This window comes from Carassius carassius, chromosome 31 (genome assembly GCF_963082965.1).
Source record: "Carassius carassius chromosome 31, fCarCar2.1, whole genome shotgun sequence".
Lineage (NCBI taxonomy): Eukaryota > Metazoa > Chordata > Actinopteri > Cypriniformes > Cyprinidae > Carassius > Carassius carassius.
This window is the reverse complement of record NC_081785.1, coordinates 21790835-21806977: the sequence shown is the minus strand read 5'-3', so window position 1 is coordinate 21806977 and position 16143 is coordinate 21790835. Positions and strand designations below refer to the sequence as shown.

At 36.1% G+C, this 16143-nt stretch overlaps 1 protein-coding gene and 1 pseudogene across 3 annotated transcripts; one reads left to right on the top strand and one right to left on the bottom strand.

Annotated features, from left to right (window-relative positions):
• The first annotated feature begins 35 nt into the window (after nt 1-35).
• On the top strand, nt 36-5627 carry LOC132111946 (cilia- and flagella-associated protein 99-like; annotated as a pseudogene).
• Nucleotides 5628-6549: 922 nt separating this feature from the next.
• Nucleotides 6550-15946, bottom strand: LOC132111771 (rhotekin-2-like). 3 transcript variants are annotated; one of them, XM_059519361.1, is made up of 14 exons: nt 15743-15946; nt 15553-15657; nt 14443-14627; nt 14268-14320; nt 14115-14168; nt 13529-13646; nt 13179-13379; nt 12971-13065; nt 12787-12893; nt 12547-12678; nt 8059-8224; nt 7862-7969; nt 7554-7727; nt 6550-7447 (listed from the first exon to the last, which is right to left on the bottom strand). In XM_059519361.1, exons 1-14 carry the CDS (start codon nt 15872-15874, stop codon nt 7230-7232), a joined length of 1848 nt encoding a protein of 615 aa, XP_059375344.1. In that variant the 5' UTR covers nt 15875-15946; the 3' UTR covers nt 6550-7229. The 3 variants fall into 3 exon arrangements, with proteins under 3 accessions (XP_059375344.1, XP_059375342.1, XP_059375343.1); XM_059519359.1 differs by having other exon boundaries at nt 6552-7727; nt 15743-15945; XM_059519360.1 differs by lacking the exon at nt 15553-15657 and having other exon boundaries at nt 6554-7727; nt 15743-15943.
• Nucleotides 15947-16143: the final 197 nt, after the last annotated feature.

Sequence of the window (16143 nt, the reverse complement as noted above, 5' to 3'; positions counted from 1 at the left end):
GCGGTTGCCTTTGTCCCCAAAAACACGGGCTGCTCATGACGAAGCTCTGGAGCTCGAGCTCGCGCTCGCTCAGTCAGACTACGGAAGCTGCGCTGTTCGACTCACACTTGCCGCGATTTTATTATTTCTTAAATAATTTAGTGCAGTTGTTTTTATTAACCTAACAATGCTTTTTGTTCACACAAATAAAAAAACAAAGTGAAAATACTAATTATTAATTATAAATGTCTTCTTTTACACATTTTTTTTAACTTTCTCTCTCTCTCTCTCTCTTTATATTTTTTGTGTAAATCACTCCATGTTAGTGAAATGCTATTTAAATTAATTATTATTATAGTTCATATTATATTTTTCACTAAAATGTTTCATTTTTGGACAAAAGAGAACAAAGAGGAAGACGGGCCGCCTCGCTGTTGCCAGGCAACAACAGAACGCTGCAGCTGACAGGACAGCTTCGACCTAACGCTAAACCTGTTCAAGACAACAACAACAAACAAAAACACTCTGACCAGGTTTATTCAAATGATCTGAATCAGGTAAGCGAAGTAAATATTATCCACATTATCGGACTGCTATCTATTGAGCCGAGAGTATATTTAATTTGGCTGAGAGATCCAGTGAGAATGAACTCGTCAACGAGGTCACAAAGCTCCTGGACGACTTTAAGGAGGACAAACAATGCATTGACAGTTTTACAGAGGATCCTGCCAAGGATATTAAGGTATTAGTTTCTAACACAGGTCTATTCTCCTCCATATACATACAGTATGCATATGACCACATGTTAAAAATCATGAGTATCTTATCTAGTGTTGGGTGTTATGCATTACTAAGTTATTAATTACTGCATTTTTTTCTTTACTTTTTAAAATTACTTTTAAATTAATTTCCCTTGAAAAAGTAATTTAATTTAATTTAATTACAGTTACTTCTGATGTTGCAGACTACAGAACTGGGGCCAGTTGCACAAACACAGACATTATGTTGTGTCTTAATCAGTCTTACTTAGTTGTCTTTAATTTAACATTCCCCCTTTAAATACTTTATGAGTTCAAGATTAATTTATTAAATTTCATTATTTTTACTATTATTATTTGAAAGAGTTAAAAGAGCAGTTTCATGTCTATCTATATTAGGGACACATAATAATCGTAGTCCCATGTCTTCTGTCTTTAAGAATCTCTCCTCTGCTGTCCAGAAGTTTATTATTGATACTTTGTATGGATGTAACATGCACAAAAAGCTTTTGGATGTTGTGGTCAACATCTTTTACAATCACCATGGAAAAAATAAAATATTCAGAGTGTTCACTGGTAAATGCATTTTGTTTTATACTACTGATGGTAATATAACTATAGCCCAACTACCCTTTCTTAAGTTAATTTAGATTTAGACATTCAGAAAGGTAACAGATCTAGTTTTGTCTTGTGTCTTGTTTCTAGCCATGTTCTGTCTTGATGATCTTGACCTGGAACATTTGCATTTAGAATTATCAAGTCTCTAGACATCTCAAAAATGCACAAAGTAAGCAAAACACATGTACTATACAAATAAATCCTTGATGTGCACTATTTTATGGACCAGTTTATAAATCTAGAAAAACAGAATGAAAATGTAATTCACAGTGAACTTGAATAGTAAAGGAGAGATTTTACCCATTCTTTGCTTTCTGTCCGGTGTCTCTGTTCCTGAGTTTTTTCTTCAACATCAGCAACCTCACAACACACATCCAGAGAGAATGGAGTCACATCTATGATGCCGATGTTGTACAGAATAACTAGATTACCCCACTGCTGAGGTAAAATGCTAATAGTAAACAAGAAAGAGTGTTTATTAGTGCTGTTTATTACCTTGTTTGGTAGTGTGATGCGCGCTTCATACCTTCAGACGATGTTACCTTAAAGGCTGGTGTTGCATTAAATCACACTATCAAAGAATAAATACATATCCTGAATTATTTATAAGTGTCTGTATGTCATCAATTGAAATAGGTATTTTAATTAGGTGGATGCTTTTAGTAATCATTCAATTATTAATGAGAGTATGAATTATAGCTGGAGGCTTGAAAAATGCTGTTTCCTGATGCCAGAATTAACATGTAACTAATAGATTATGCTATACTATTTCTGTTATTTGTTCTTTATTCTTCTTATCAGACGGTGGAATGAGATTGAGGTGCTGTTGGATCAGATTGGCAAAAAACTCTCCCAGGAAAAACACTAAGTCCAGGGAATTTGATCTGACCCAGCTCAAAGCTTGATTGCTCCCTGCTCTTGATGTCAATCCACAGAAGGAAAAGCTCAAGCCGGTAAGTATTCAAATAAATACTTAAAATAATGGAGTATGTGTCTTATTTTTTTTTAAATCTATTGAAAAAAACTCCTTACTCATTTCATTCAATCAACATTTTATTATTGCATTATTGGTTGTTTGGGAAAAGGTCAAAAGGTCATTATTAATTTTAGATGGTAAAATGATGTTGATTGTGGCATTTGCTTGCCTTCTTCCTACCAGCCACCACTCACAGAACTCCAAAGGAACCAGAGATTCTGGATGAGATGAAGCCTAACTGGGAAGCAAACTGCTTTTGACTTTGTCCGAATTATTACATTAATTTCTGTTCGGACTTCATTACCTTATTGTGGTTTTTTTACTTACTCCATTAGCAAATCCTGAATGAAGCACACTCTCAACAGTTCAGATGTGCAAACCCACAGAAGTCTGAGAAAACTCAAGTTAGAGTCTTACATCAAAATTGAACTGAGCTATGTTTTTTCTTTAATGCCACAGCACCACAGAATTCAAAAGCTACAAATGTTTTTATTTTTTGATGAGCAGAACACGATATCCCAGATTCATCAAAGCCGTGATGCTGAACTTCAATTTAACAAGCTTTATACTTCTTGAAGCCCTGCCACCCAAAAGGTAATTTAGACTAGATGCAGCATGTATTGATAATAAAATGTGTTTCTTGACACATGCACCATGTGCTTTTGAACTTATTTTCTACTATTGAGGATCTTTGTACTGTTAAAAAGTGTTTGAATGTATCTATTTACAATGGCACAGATGAACAGCTTACCTGTAAATAAAATCTGTCATCATTTACCATTAACTCACATATTTCAAAACTTTTTTTTTCAGTGAAACACAGACGTAGACAATATATGCTGCTGTTTTCCATTTAAGGAGAATGATGGTCAATGGATGTTGTTTAATAAAAAATAAATAAAAAAAAAGACAAGAAGCACCATAAACTATCTATATGACATATAACTGAGATTTTGCTCTGTTTCTATGTGACCAATCAAATAAATGAAAAAGTAAATGTGACATACAGCCAAATGATGGTGACCCATACTCAGAATTTGTGCTCTTCATTTAACTCATCCAAAGTGCTCACACACAGCAGTGAACACACACACTGTGAACACACACCTGGAGCAGTGGGCAGCCATTTATGCTGCGGCACCCGGGGAGCAGTTGGGAGTTCTGTGCCTTGCTCAAGGGCTGCTCAGTCATGGTATTGCTGGCCCGAGACTCGAACCCACAACCCTAGGGTAAGGGGTCAAACGCTCTAACCTCTAGGCCACAACTTCCCAATAATAATAAATGTAATTAATAAATAAATAATGTGTGGCATTGGCTCATTTGTACAAAAGGAGCTTCCTTTTGAGCCTCTCCGATCACTACAACTGTAATCAAAGGAAACAAAATTCTAATCTTAGACATCTAATCTTATGTGGTGAATTAAGGTGTGCCACAAGGCTCAATATGAGGTCCCTTGCCCTTTTAAAGATAAGACTTCGTGAGGAGCAAGCTGAAATCAGAAAAAACAATCAAATCTCATTTACATGTGTTTAATAAGACACATGAAAACATCCCACTAGGACACTGGGTCTGACATCAATATTGCAATATGACATTATTTCTGTAGTGGTGTAATCTACATTTATGGTTCTTCTAGGGTGACTTAGAAAATAATGAGAAGAAAATTTTGGGGTGATCTAAACCTTCAAGGTCAATCACAATAGTCATGGAGTTGTCTTCCACAATTCATACCATGGTTATTCACTTGTGTGAATAACAAAATCTTTTGTTCTAATGTACTACATGTATTTGGGTGTTCAGACTAAAGCGTTTGTCGCAGGGTGCAAGCAATCTGCATTCCTGCAGTGGCAGAAGGAGATGAAGGAGAAGGATCTGCAGGAGGAACTAGCTGAGCTTGAGCGCCGAAGACTGGAGGGACGGATCAGCCATGAGGAGGCAGTTCTTGCACGAGAGCGTGTCTTGGAGCGTAACCAACATAAAGCTCAGCGAAATAAAGAGGTGGTGTCATAACAAACATCAGTGTTTACAGCAATACATGACTCAGTCTGCATTAAGTTTATGGTGATAATGTGTGATTGGTTCAGACTGCAGAGCTCATGTACAAGTATGCAGAAAAACATCTGAAAGTGGAAAAGGAAATGGGAGAACTGATGCAACAAGTGGCCGATGATCACAAGAACTCCAAAGCTGCAAGAAATTACTCAACAGATAGGTACAAAAAGTGTGATTTGTATAGCATAACATTTTGACAAAGTATTAAATGACCATAAAAACGCACTGCATTTCTTCGGAGCAGTTAAGGAGGTCTCAGAGCAAAGCAGGGAACTCCTCAGCCAGGCTCTGGAGGAGGCCCAGGCCGAGCGAAGCAAGAAGATGGAGCTTATCTGTCAGATTCGTGCTTTTGAGTCAGTACCTCTCGTTAGACAATAGTTTGTGGATAACACTGAGGTAAGTTGATCATCTTATATTTATAAAAAATGTAATTATATGCACTACAAATCAGTGGTTTTGACGCAATGGACACAATTTACGTTTCATGCTCTTTAAAAATTAAGACTGCGGGTCATGATTTGCTGTGTGAAATGTCTTTGGTGGAGCTGCGGGAGCATTCTGCAGTCTTGAGAGACAAGACAGAAGACTCAAAGAGCAGCTACTGTTAGAACAACTTGACAATATCGCTCTACAAAGAAGTAACATACATGCACAGGTAACATCAGTCCTATCACACCTGTTCCTCTATCAGCATTAAGTTGGTTTGGACATTGAAAATGTTTGTTTTTTTTCTATTTAAACCTGGGGGAAAAAGAAGCAAGACAAGTGATTGCATTTACGGACAGGCACTAGTCTGGCTCAAATTCTCCCTCTTAAATCACTATGACTTTGGGTAAAGGAACAGACATCTGATCTTGCAGTGGTAAAGTAAGATATGCTACAAAGCTCTGTATTGGGTCCTTTGTCCTTTTAAAGATCTGATTTTGCATGAACAAACAGAGTTTGTGGCAGCTTGAGTCGTCCTGTCATGGGCACAAACCAAATACAAAGAAATTCTGAACTTCATGTTCATTTTCCTATCTACCTTGTCACCTATTATTATGCTGCTATACAATGAAAATCATGAAAAGAAAAAGACCAAGAAGTGAACTGTCAGGGATGAGAGAGTGCTGGCCCTACAGAAGACCCTTGAGCAGATACAAAAGGAAAAACAGAAAAGACAGAAAAATAAAAACGGTATCAAGAAAAATGAGCAGGTGCTTCCACTCACAGTGAAGACCACTCAACAAAAAGGTGAGAAGTGACTGAGGAACTGCACTGGCAGGAGTTGGAGCACAGTTTGGAACAGCAGATTTACAGGACCTTTCTGTAGTAATCCAAAAAAAAAAAAAAAATGGTGTTGGTCAGAACCACAGGTGAGTTTTCTGATAGGCACAGGTCTCTTTGTAAATGCAAAACTACTGTTCTTGAAAGAATATAAGAAACTGATATTGTGAAAATATGTGTAGGCATTATATAAAAAATAAATGTTAACAAAACTTGGTATAAAGAATGTTATCAAAGTTGCTTTTTAGGTCTTGAATTTGGGATAGAAGCAGATTTACCCTTGAGAGAAAAGTGTTTTGGTTGTGCAAATAAAACAGTATGATTGCACGAGTTTTTGTTCCTATACTGAAATATTTCTAAGCAGAATACTACAGTAACAAAAAGCATTCTTTGTATTGAATAAGGACATCAGAATAAACCAGTTCAGTACAACATTTTAATGTTGTTCTATTTCATTTTAGCAAAATTACTACAAATATCTTTTGCTAGATTAATGCCCAAAGAAAAAATTAATGTTTGATGAAGAGTGAATTACTCTGAATCAACTGAAACAGAACAGTTCCAAACAACCAAAACCATGTATTGCACTATAGTAACATAACAACATGAATTATCTTGAAAATAATCTACAACAGCATTTAGTGGAACGCATCGTGTGTGCTACTTAAACATTCAGAAGTGTACATAAATTAAACCATATTAAACAATTCACATTGTGCCTAGGTAGTTTCATAGTGCTCAGACCCTATAAAAATACAACTATTTTAACTACTTGGATCAAATACTACAAAATGAAGATTAAACCCTTAGTGTCTAACATGAAAAATAAAAAGTTCAAATGATAGTTAACCGTTTAGAGGTTTAACTGTATAAAATCAGTCAGTCTAAAAAAAAAACAACAACAGTTATTCAGTTCCTGATCCATCTTTTTTTCACCTACTGATACTTTAAAAACTAGAAAAGCATGCACCTGTTTTCATACCACAGACGAAAAAAAAATATATATATCTTGACATTATTCTGTGAAAAAGATAAAATTAAACTAAAATGATGCAGTGGCCGTGCGCCAAAAGTGCTTGGTTGTAGTGGTTACATCATGAATGGCTATTTCAAACTACTAGGTTTAAAAGACATGATATGCAAGTGAATAACAGTAAATCAAGATAAAGTTGAAATGAACTGGGCCATAATCAAGTCTTGAAGATGAAGGTTATCCACCGATCAACCACTGGATTGTTATTTTAAAAACAATATAGTAAGACTTTAACCAATAGCAAACTTCATCTGAATTTAAGCGTTTGTTCAAGCTAGAACAAACAAGAAAGGCCATTTATACGCTCACATTCACTTTCACGCTACATTCTCTTGACCCTTGATATGGATCAATGAAAGGACAAGAGGGAGTTTATCTCCTTATGAATCCAAGGAGGTTTCATCTTTCCATAACAGATCATTAATCAAAGAGATGTCTCACGCCTCATTAATTCACCAGGCTTTTGGGTTCACCTTATCTCTGAATAACATCCTCAGTTTGTTCCTGGGGGCCGGCCCAGGTGGCTGAGGGGCCTGACTGTACTCTTTCACAGGATTTTCAGGTATATTGGACTCATCATGTCTTTTTTGAGGGACGCATGGGTGCTGACAAGGCTCAATCTGTCCAAGAGGTGCATTTTTGCGAGTGGATGTGTGGCTTTTCTGTAACTGCTGAATGATGGCAGAGAATTTAGCATCAAGCGAGGGTCGCCCTGTCCGAGGCCTTGCCCCCTTACAGTTCTCTTTCTCTTGACTGGGTAATAGACTGGTAGGTTGAACAAATGGTAATTTATCAGGAGGGGGTGGAGGCGCTCTCCTCTTGATTCTGTTGGCTGTGACAGGACTTGTAATAGACTGATTGCTTTCTTTACCTGGTGACAGAACTGTTTTTTGTACCACCACTGGCCGGGATCCTTCAAACAGTGCTGCCCAATGAGGAAGCTCCGTGTCCTCCTGCTGACCAATAAGAAAGCGCCCATCAGTTTCCTCAATCTTATTGTGAATTATGTCAGTCAAGCTCTCAAATTTCCCAGGGGATCCAATGCCTGAAAAAGAATACATTTTTAAACAAGCAATTAAGAGAAATAACTGGAAGTTAGACTATAACTCGTTAAGTTAAATCAACCCAGTACATTCTTATTTTCTATTATAAATGATAAATATATCCTTCATTACTCACTTAGATCCTTATAAACAGAGTCAGCTTGCTTCATGAGAAAGAGCGGGGGTTTACGTGGTGACAAAACCTCTATTTCCATGATTTTGTCACATGTATGTTGCCACTGACCTAAAGAATGAGTTCATATTGATTGTTAACATACACAAATTGTAATGAAATAATTTAGCTTTGATTTGATAGACATCAGGTGAACTTACTCTGGTCATAAATGTGCTGCCAGAGGGCATCCAGCCACTCCTGCAAGATGTCAGGGGTTTCAGTAATGAACACGTGACTGGTAGAGTCTCTGTTTCCTGGGTTTATCAGGTTGAGCCTAGTGTCAGTCCTCTTGTGGTCCTTTCTTACCGCACGAATACGGGTGTCCTGAAAAAACACAGAGAAACTCTGTACTGCATATTTAATGATGGTTCTTCCATTCATTGAGTCTTGTAGCAATGTATCCTAAGTGAAAAAGCTTTGTCTGTTATTTGTGATTATTGTCATAACCTTTAATGTTGACTGCAATTAAATTACTAGCTTTAAAATTAGAAAGGCTGCATTGCCACAATAGCAGTCTAAAGTAACTATTATAATATAACAGTTACATAATATGGGTGATATTAGATTTTTCTCAAATTTATCAGCCCATATTTGATCTGTAGTTGTGCTTGCTCATAAATTACCTTTGTTGTGATTGAAGGCTTACTTTACAAATGGTTTAATAACACAGGGCGATCTTTAGCCAATCTAAAAATGAAAATGTCCATCTTTCATATATTACAGTGTTGTGATGCCAAAATCCACCGGTAGTATCTAAAACAACTGACTTTAATATGATCATTTTAAATGTATTTAGCCAAAATTGCCAATATAAAATTTAATATCTTTTTTGGTTTCGGGCCAGATGGTAACATTGGTAAAGCAGTGCTATTTTAGTATTATTTATATACTGTTTGTTAATATTTTGAATTAGCTTTTATTTTTTAGTAATTGTTTTATGTGCTTTTGTAATTCATTATTCAAAAGTTGAATGCTGTTGTTACGGTCACATGACCTACCAGTGTCGGCTGGGTCACTTCACTGCTTCATTGCATTTGTACGTGTTCTTTATTATTATTCCTCCCCAATTCGAGTTTATGGCAGACCTATGAAGGGAACATATATTTTGGAACACTTGTAGTGATGTGCTGCGTCCAAAATTGCATACTTCCCTACAATATACAGTACAGACAAAAAGTTTGGAAACATTACTATTTTTAATGTTTTTGAAAGAAGTTTCTTCTGCTCATCAAGCCTGCATTTATTTGATCAAAAATAAATAAAAAAAACAGTACTATTGTGAAATATTATTACAACTTAAAATAATAGTTTTCTATTTGAATATACTTTAAAAAAAATAATAATTTATTCCTGTGATGCAAAGCTGAATTTTCAGCATCATTACTCCAGCCTTCAGTGTCACATGTAACATCCAGTCTATCACATGATCATTTAGAAATCATTCTAATATTCTGATTTATTATGAGTGTTGGAAACAGTTCTGCTGTCTAATATATTTGATGAATAAAAGGTTAAAAAGAACTGCATTTATTCAAAATAAAAAAAATTCTAATAATATATATTCTAATAATATATTTTCAATTTAACATCCTTGCTGAATAAAAGTATTGATTATATTTTTTTAAAAAGAAAAAAAATTACTGACCCCAAATTACTGACCAGTAGTGTATATTGTTATTACAAAATATTTCAAAAACATAGCTTCTTTTTTTTCTCTTTTTATTCATCAAAGTATCCTAAAAAAGTATCACATGTTCTGAAAAAATATTAAGCAGCAGAACTGCTTCCAACTTTGATAATGAATCATCATATTAGAATAATTTCTAAAGGATCATGTGATAATGACCCTAAAAATTCAGCTTTGCATCACAGAAATAAATGATAATTTAAAGTATAATACATTTAAAAAACAATTATTTTAAATTGTAATAACATCACAATATTAATAATTTTTCTGTATTTTTGATCAAATAAATGCAGGCTTGATGAGTAGAAGAAACTTCTTTCAAAAACATTAAAATTAGTAATGTTTCCAAACTTTTGGTCTGTACTGTAGTTGGCAAAAAAAACAGTATGTGAGGAAAGTAGTATGTCCAAATTTGAAAAACAGTAGGCAGTACCTGGAAAAACAGTACCTGGATGACCAAATTCTTTCACCCGGATTCTGAAGTGTGCATTCGATGAACATTTACTATCCCATGAGGCAATGGGAGAGGATTTATGAATGACAGTGAAGCGACGCAACTGACGCTGGTGTGTCACGTAACAGTAACAACATAGTGGATGTAGTACATTCCTATTTCATTCATATTACCCATATGCATACTACATAGAACTTACTGTAATGGCTGTGAAGTAAATTTAAATTCAAATGTAGCACCTACTCGGAGTTATATTCATCTTTGTTCAAAAGTTATGATGTTGTGAACTCAACGAAGTTGACCCAAAATTGTTTCAGAGGCTTTATCCGGACCAAACTTTGATCAAATGAAACTTGGAACGCTTCCTCAAAAAGGTGAGCTGATGCACCATGAAAAATTTGGCAACATCGCCACCTAGTGATTACGAGATAATAATATTTGTCAAAAACTTTTTAACTGTTAGTCAGAAAATCATTGTCTTGGTGTCTATGGATTCCTGGGTCATGCAGAATCTGTGGATTTGGATTTTACTAGATTTTATCAATTTTAATATCGTTTGAACCATGACATAGACACAAAAATGTGTAGAGATTATCAACAACATGTCCAGGGGCATAGCCAGGTAAATTTCAGGTTAGTTTGCACCAATCCTGGGTTTTAGGTACCACGTAAGTGGCTTGGCTTTTAGCAGCATTCATTGCCATAGTAAGTTACACTCCACGGCTAACCTGCTCTGGGGCAGGTTATGTTCTGGGTTAGAGATCTCAAACTGAAGGTGGACCAATCAGATGTGAGAGAAGTGACACATGTCTGACAAAGTCACTACCCCAGGTTATCTTGCTCCAAATTAAAGGTCACTAATGCTAAAAAAATATAGAAGAATTATGGCTTTAAATGATAATTACGGAGTCATTTTATGATTTTTATAATTGTGATTTATATTATTTATTTACACACAAGCAATTTTAGTTTAACAGTTATTATAAATCGTTTATTTTAAATAAATATGTATACACATCATGTAATATAAATAAGCTGTAGTATCAAAATATTGCACTATTTAAAAAATAAATATCTGACCTTACATGTTCGAGTCTCACTATATATTTTCAAATGTATAAACTAAGATAACAAGTTTTACTTGTCACTGCACTGATAGAGCAAGATTATTTATTTTATTTGTCCTCTTTCATGTTTCATATGACGTTTAAATGTATATATTTTTCAATCTCCTTAACCTTAAGCAAAACCTTTAACCTTTAGTTTTGAATCTCGCTGGGTCTCTTGCCAGAAGTAAATCAAACTTGCTTTGTGTTGCAAGGCTCGTGATTGGCTGTTCACCAGTGATGTCACACAGTCATGTGCACGCGCTCCACAAACTCAGAATCAAAGCCTGAGTTGACAAAAAAAGTTGATGAACAGCATCATGGTACCAACAAAGCCGGATTGGAGAGGTTTGTTTTTTTAACTCAAAACTAATCCTGTAACTCTGAATTTGTTCAGCTACCATCATGGTATAGAAATCTGAACAGAGCGCCACCTAGTGTTCTAAAGATATAGCGAAATAGTGAAAAATATTTTTTTTTCCGTTACTGCTCCTACAAATTGTGTCCAAAATCGGATCAGATGATCTTTCGACCAAACCACACAGAAATGACTCTGAAGTAGACTAATTGCTTAGCATGCTAACCAGTTGCCATTCTTTCTAATGTGACTCTTCAGCTATCGAGTTAACTTTAAGATATGTTAGCGTTTATTTAGCCTTGCGTGGTAATCTGATTAACGCAAGAAGCTTTTTTTGTGAGCTCATTCTCACACCGAAACCTCTCCTCAGCAGCCTGCTGAACATGTATGAGCGACAAGCTCAATGTGTTACAGCACGGATCCCGAATGCTTCATGTTGTGGGTTCGAGATTCAGTGTGATACATGCCCAGACTGCAAGAGGTACTGCGGCGAGAAATGATGCAGAAGTTGCTGCTGTTGCAGGCATTTTTCCTTTTCAATAATCATTTCACCTGAAACTTTTAATGCGACACGCAGTGCTTTTACTTACAAATACATTATTTTGAATTAATTCTCAGTTGAATTTCTGAGCTTCAGTATCTGTGTGAACACACATCTTCCGACAGGCAGAACAAGACGGGTGACAGGCACTTGACCTGGAGATGATAAAATTGTGTATAATGTTGTGTCATTTAAATTCCTTTATTATCCTGCTAGTTGTAGTACTAATCTTTCTTCGTCTTGGATTAGAAATAAAGGTGTTTTTATTCGTGCTGTGTTCATTTTCATTTGAACTTCAAATTTTATTCAGGTTTAGTCATTTTAGCACTTCAAATAGCACACTTATAACCAAGTTTTTTTTTTTCATCTAATATTTCAGCTTTACTTCAAATTAAAATATTTTAACTAGTTTTATTTAAATCTTAAATGATCTTAGAACAGAAAAACACTTGTGAGGGAATAAAAAAATAAATAAAGACCACTTTAAAAATGTTCCCTACCTTGTTAATGGGAATAATGAGGCTGGGCTCCACTTTCGCTTGGATTTCTTCAGGAAAGTAATAGCATGAAATCTGTCCAACCTTCAGCACACAGTATAGCTTACAGCTGCGCTGCAAACCCTCAATTCTTTGCTAAATGGAAAATCATAATGCTGATCTTACAAATTTCATTTCATTTACAAATGTTAGTATGAATTATGGCATATATTCTTCGCAGAAAAAGACAAGTTCCAGTCTTACCTGTTGGCTCAGGTATCCGCTCATCATGTCTTGTGTCATGCAGTCAGGCTGTGCCACCAGCTTACAGCACAAGTTACCATACAACGGCAGCCAAGACGAAGCCTCCACTGACAGACCGATGGCAGAAAGTCAATCAGAATCACTACACTAGACAATTATTAGAACGTGGCTTGTTTGCACTTACCATTTTGCAGAATTATAAGAGAATGAGACTGGAAAGATCCCTCTGCCTGCTCCAAACCCAGAGTGGTGTACGCCAACAGTGAGTACCGTGCACCGCTGTTAAAAAAGGAAGATGTTTATTTGAAAGATATTACAGGCCTTTCTCTACTAATACAACAACAACAAAAATAATGGTAATGGTAATGAACATTATATCCATCCTTGCATACACTGGTATTGGGTTGGACTGGAGGAAAGTGTCAGGGTCTCCTCCATCCAGAAGAGGGGAGAGTTTCCTGCCTGAAGATCTGCCTAAAGAGGAGCGCAGTTTCCTGGCCAGTTTTTTTGGAGTGTTGACGAAGGTTGTCTCTTCCTCCAGTCCACAGCTATACAGTTCACATGTCAGGTCAAAGTCCGGCTTAACTTCAGAGCTGTTGAACATATTGAAAATGAGCTCAGAACACAACAGACTGCCATCAAATAGTTTACGCTCATTTAAATCTATAATAGAATTTTCATATAGTTCTCAAATGACTGTAGATTTGCAGAGAAAAAAAAACGGAGAAAGCTGAAAACTTACAAAATTTTGACACCTTCAAAGCAAATATCGGTCATTGAGGGATCTGCAATCACCATTTCTGTGTCAAAAATCTCTGACCCAATCTTCATCAAACAGAAGACTGCAACCCGCTGTGCATCTGTTGGGTTCAGATACACAGGAGATCAGCATAAATGGTTATGTGAAGATATTTACATATAACAACTTAATTCAAATAAAACAAAATCTGTTTTATTGTATATAAAAGCATTCTAATATGCTGATTTGGTGCTCAAATATTTTTCATTATCAATTTTGAAAACAGTTGTGCTGCTTAATAGCGTTGTCCAAACACTATTAAAAGGACACATTTTCATTTATGATTAGTCTTAAATCCTATTTTATTTATAAAAAAAAAAAAAAAAAAAAAAAAAAAAAAAAAAAAAACACGTTACGATCAGTTATCAGTTGAGTGAACCGTTACATCCCTAGGAAACTATGATGCATTTTTTCAGGACTCTGATGAATAGAGCAGCATTTATTTCGAACAGAAATTGTCTGTAACATTATAAAATGTCTTCACGGTCACTAATGATTGCAATAGAAAATGTTTTATATTGTCACTCACTCCCTTTGCTGTTAAAATGTTCTGTATCTTTCCAAAACAATGGAATCCGTAGGCCTGGATAAGCAAAAGAAACCATGAACCAAAGAGACACTGAAGCATAATAATAAATATAACATACAGAGGTATATAAACACAGACAAGCTGTTACCTTACCAGATATGGCTACCTTTCCTTTACAAGGGATTCGATCCGGAGAGCCTGATGATCTGAAATAAAGAATTTAATTGCCATTTATTTCTAATTTGCATGTCTGATAATAATTTACATTAATTTTCCACTAAATGCTCCCAACAAAAAGAACAGCTGGCAATAGACCTGCTGATCTAACCTTCTAATGTCCTGCTGCTTTTCCCTCTGGGCTTCACTCATATAGGCTTTAATTCGGGCGTCACAGGTTAACAGACTCCTGGAAGCATCCAACACCTGCTCTCTTTTAGTGCTGGCAATCAGAAGCTTGTAAGCCCCAGTTTTCATCCGCATCTCAAACTCCAATTTCTCCTGAATATCACAGTCCTATTGGAAGGATAAATTCCATCAGGAGTCGAGAAATAAACCGCTTTAGGTAAAAAAAGACTAGAGGAAAAACATAATGGAAGAAAATGACTCTACCACACAATCTATTGTACAATAATTGCTAATTCAGGTGCATACTACTGATTCATGAAGAGATGATACATGGGCATTGGGCACCCTTGGCCTGGACACTGAAGAAATTAAAATTATGCAATGAAATAACATCAAAACGTCTGGAAGAGAAGATGACCCTCTTCCAGGCTGTAAGCAGGTCTCTGATAACCGACAATGACACATGGATTAATGAAAGGGAGTGGAAGTATGGGAAATCTGACTCATTTCCGCGACTCGGCTCTTTCGAACAGTTTATTTTAAATCTTCGATTCAGTGATTCTTTTGTCCATTTATAATCACGTGGACCCTGGTGTATAACATATTCCAATAAATCACAAGCAGATTGCTGTGTGAGCTTTATTATTACTTCTTACTCATTGTAATGTCTTGCTCTTTCATATCACTCATCAGGTCTCGGCTCCAGACGAATCAGACTTTGATCGGAACTTCGTTTAAATGAGTCAATTGATTTTTGGACGTGAGGAATTATCGCAATGAGTCGGATTCGTGAACAGACCGGTTCTGATTCATATGAAAAAAGTCCGATTCACATTAAATAAGTGGGTGGTGGTTGTGATGGTAAAGAAGTGTCGGACAAGAAAGACAAAACAACCTAACGTTACACACTCACACTTTCTAAAAAGCACTCCTGATTTTAGAGCTGTGCAATGATGTTTCAAAATTAAACATGCCAAGATTATTGATCTTATTTGTACCGAATGACGAAGTGTTTGTCCCGTGGGGGGGGATTTCAATGTAATACACAGAATATCAGAAACATCATCATCACACGCTCCCATACACAGACTACCTTTAGTTTTTTAGAAATCTGTTGTATGTTTAACAAATTCATGTCCTCTGTTATCTGCTGCGTGTCATCCACACTTGCGCATCGCTTCTTATGTCTGTATTTGGCCTGAGAAAGTATTCAATGTGTCGGTTAGTCTTGAATAACAACGACAACCATATTCCAGACACGCAAAACTAAAACACAAACTCACCTCGTTTAGAAAAAACGAGCTTTCCCTTATTTTCTTTCTCTTGATCTCCATGGCGAGAGAGGAACACGACGATACCGTGGACCGAGTGGCGATGTTTCGTTTAAACGGTTGAATATCCCGCGGGGGATCCATACTGGCCTCTTCCTCGAGACAAGCCCTTCTCCACACAACAAACCAACTGATGGCACAGCCGCCAACCGACCAATCAGCGTCTTTCAAAGCTCTCCGCTGCCGAGACAACAGTTGGACGATACCATTTTTTAAATTCGGAAAGGTTGGAATAGCTATACAGCGAAAGAGCCTTGAATATATAAATCGTATTTTTTAATCCGTTTTGGTGAAAATCATACTGATTTATAAGAAAGTACATTTTAAGCATGTTTGTGCGAATGCTTATGAAG

Excerpts from the sequence above, each read along its gene's own strand:
- LOC132111771 (XM_059519359.1), bottom strand. The coding sequence starts at position 15,874 with ATGGATCCCCCGCGGGATATTCAACCGTTTAAACGAAACATCGCCACT. Across the intron at positions 13,380-13,528 it reads TTTGAAGGTGTCAAAATTTT|CTCTGAAGTTAAGCCGGACT; the intron begins GTAAGTTTTCAG and ends TATGTTCAACAG. Across the intron at positions 12,679-12,786 it reads GCGGATACCTGAGCCAACAG|CAAAGAATTGAGGGTTTGCA; the intron begins GTAAGACTGGAA and ends TTTTCCATTTAG.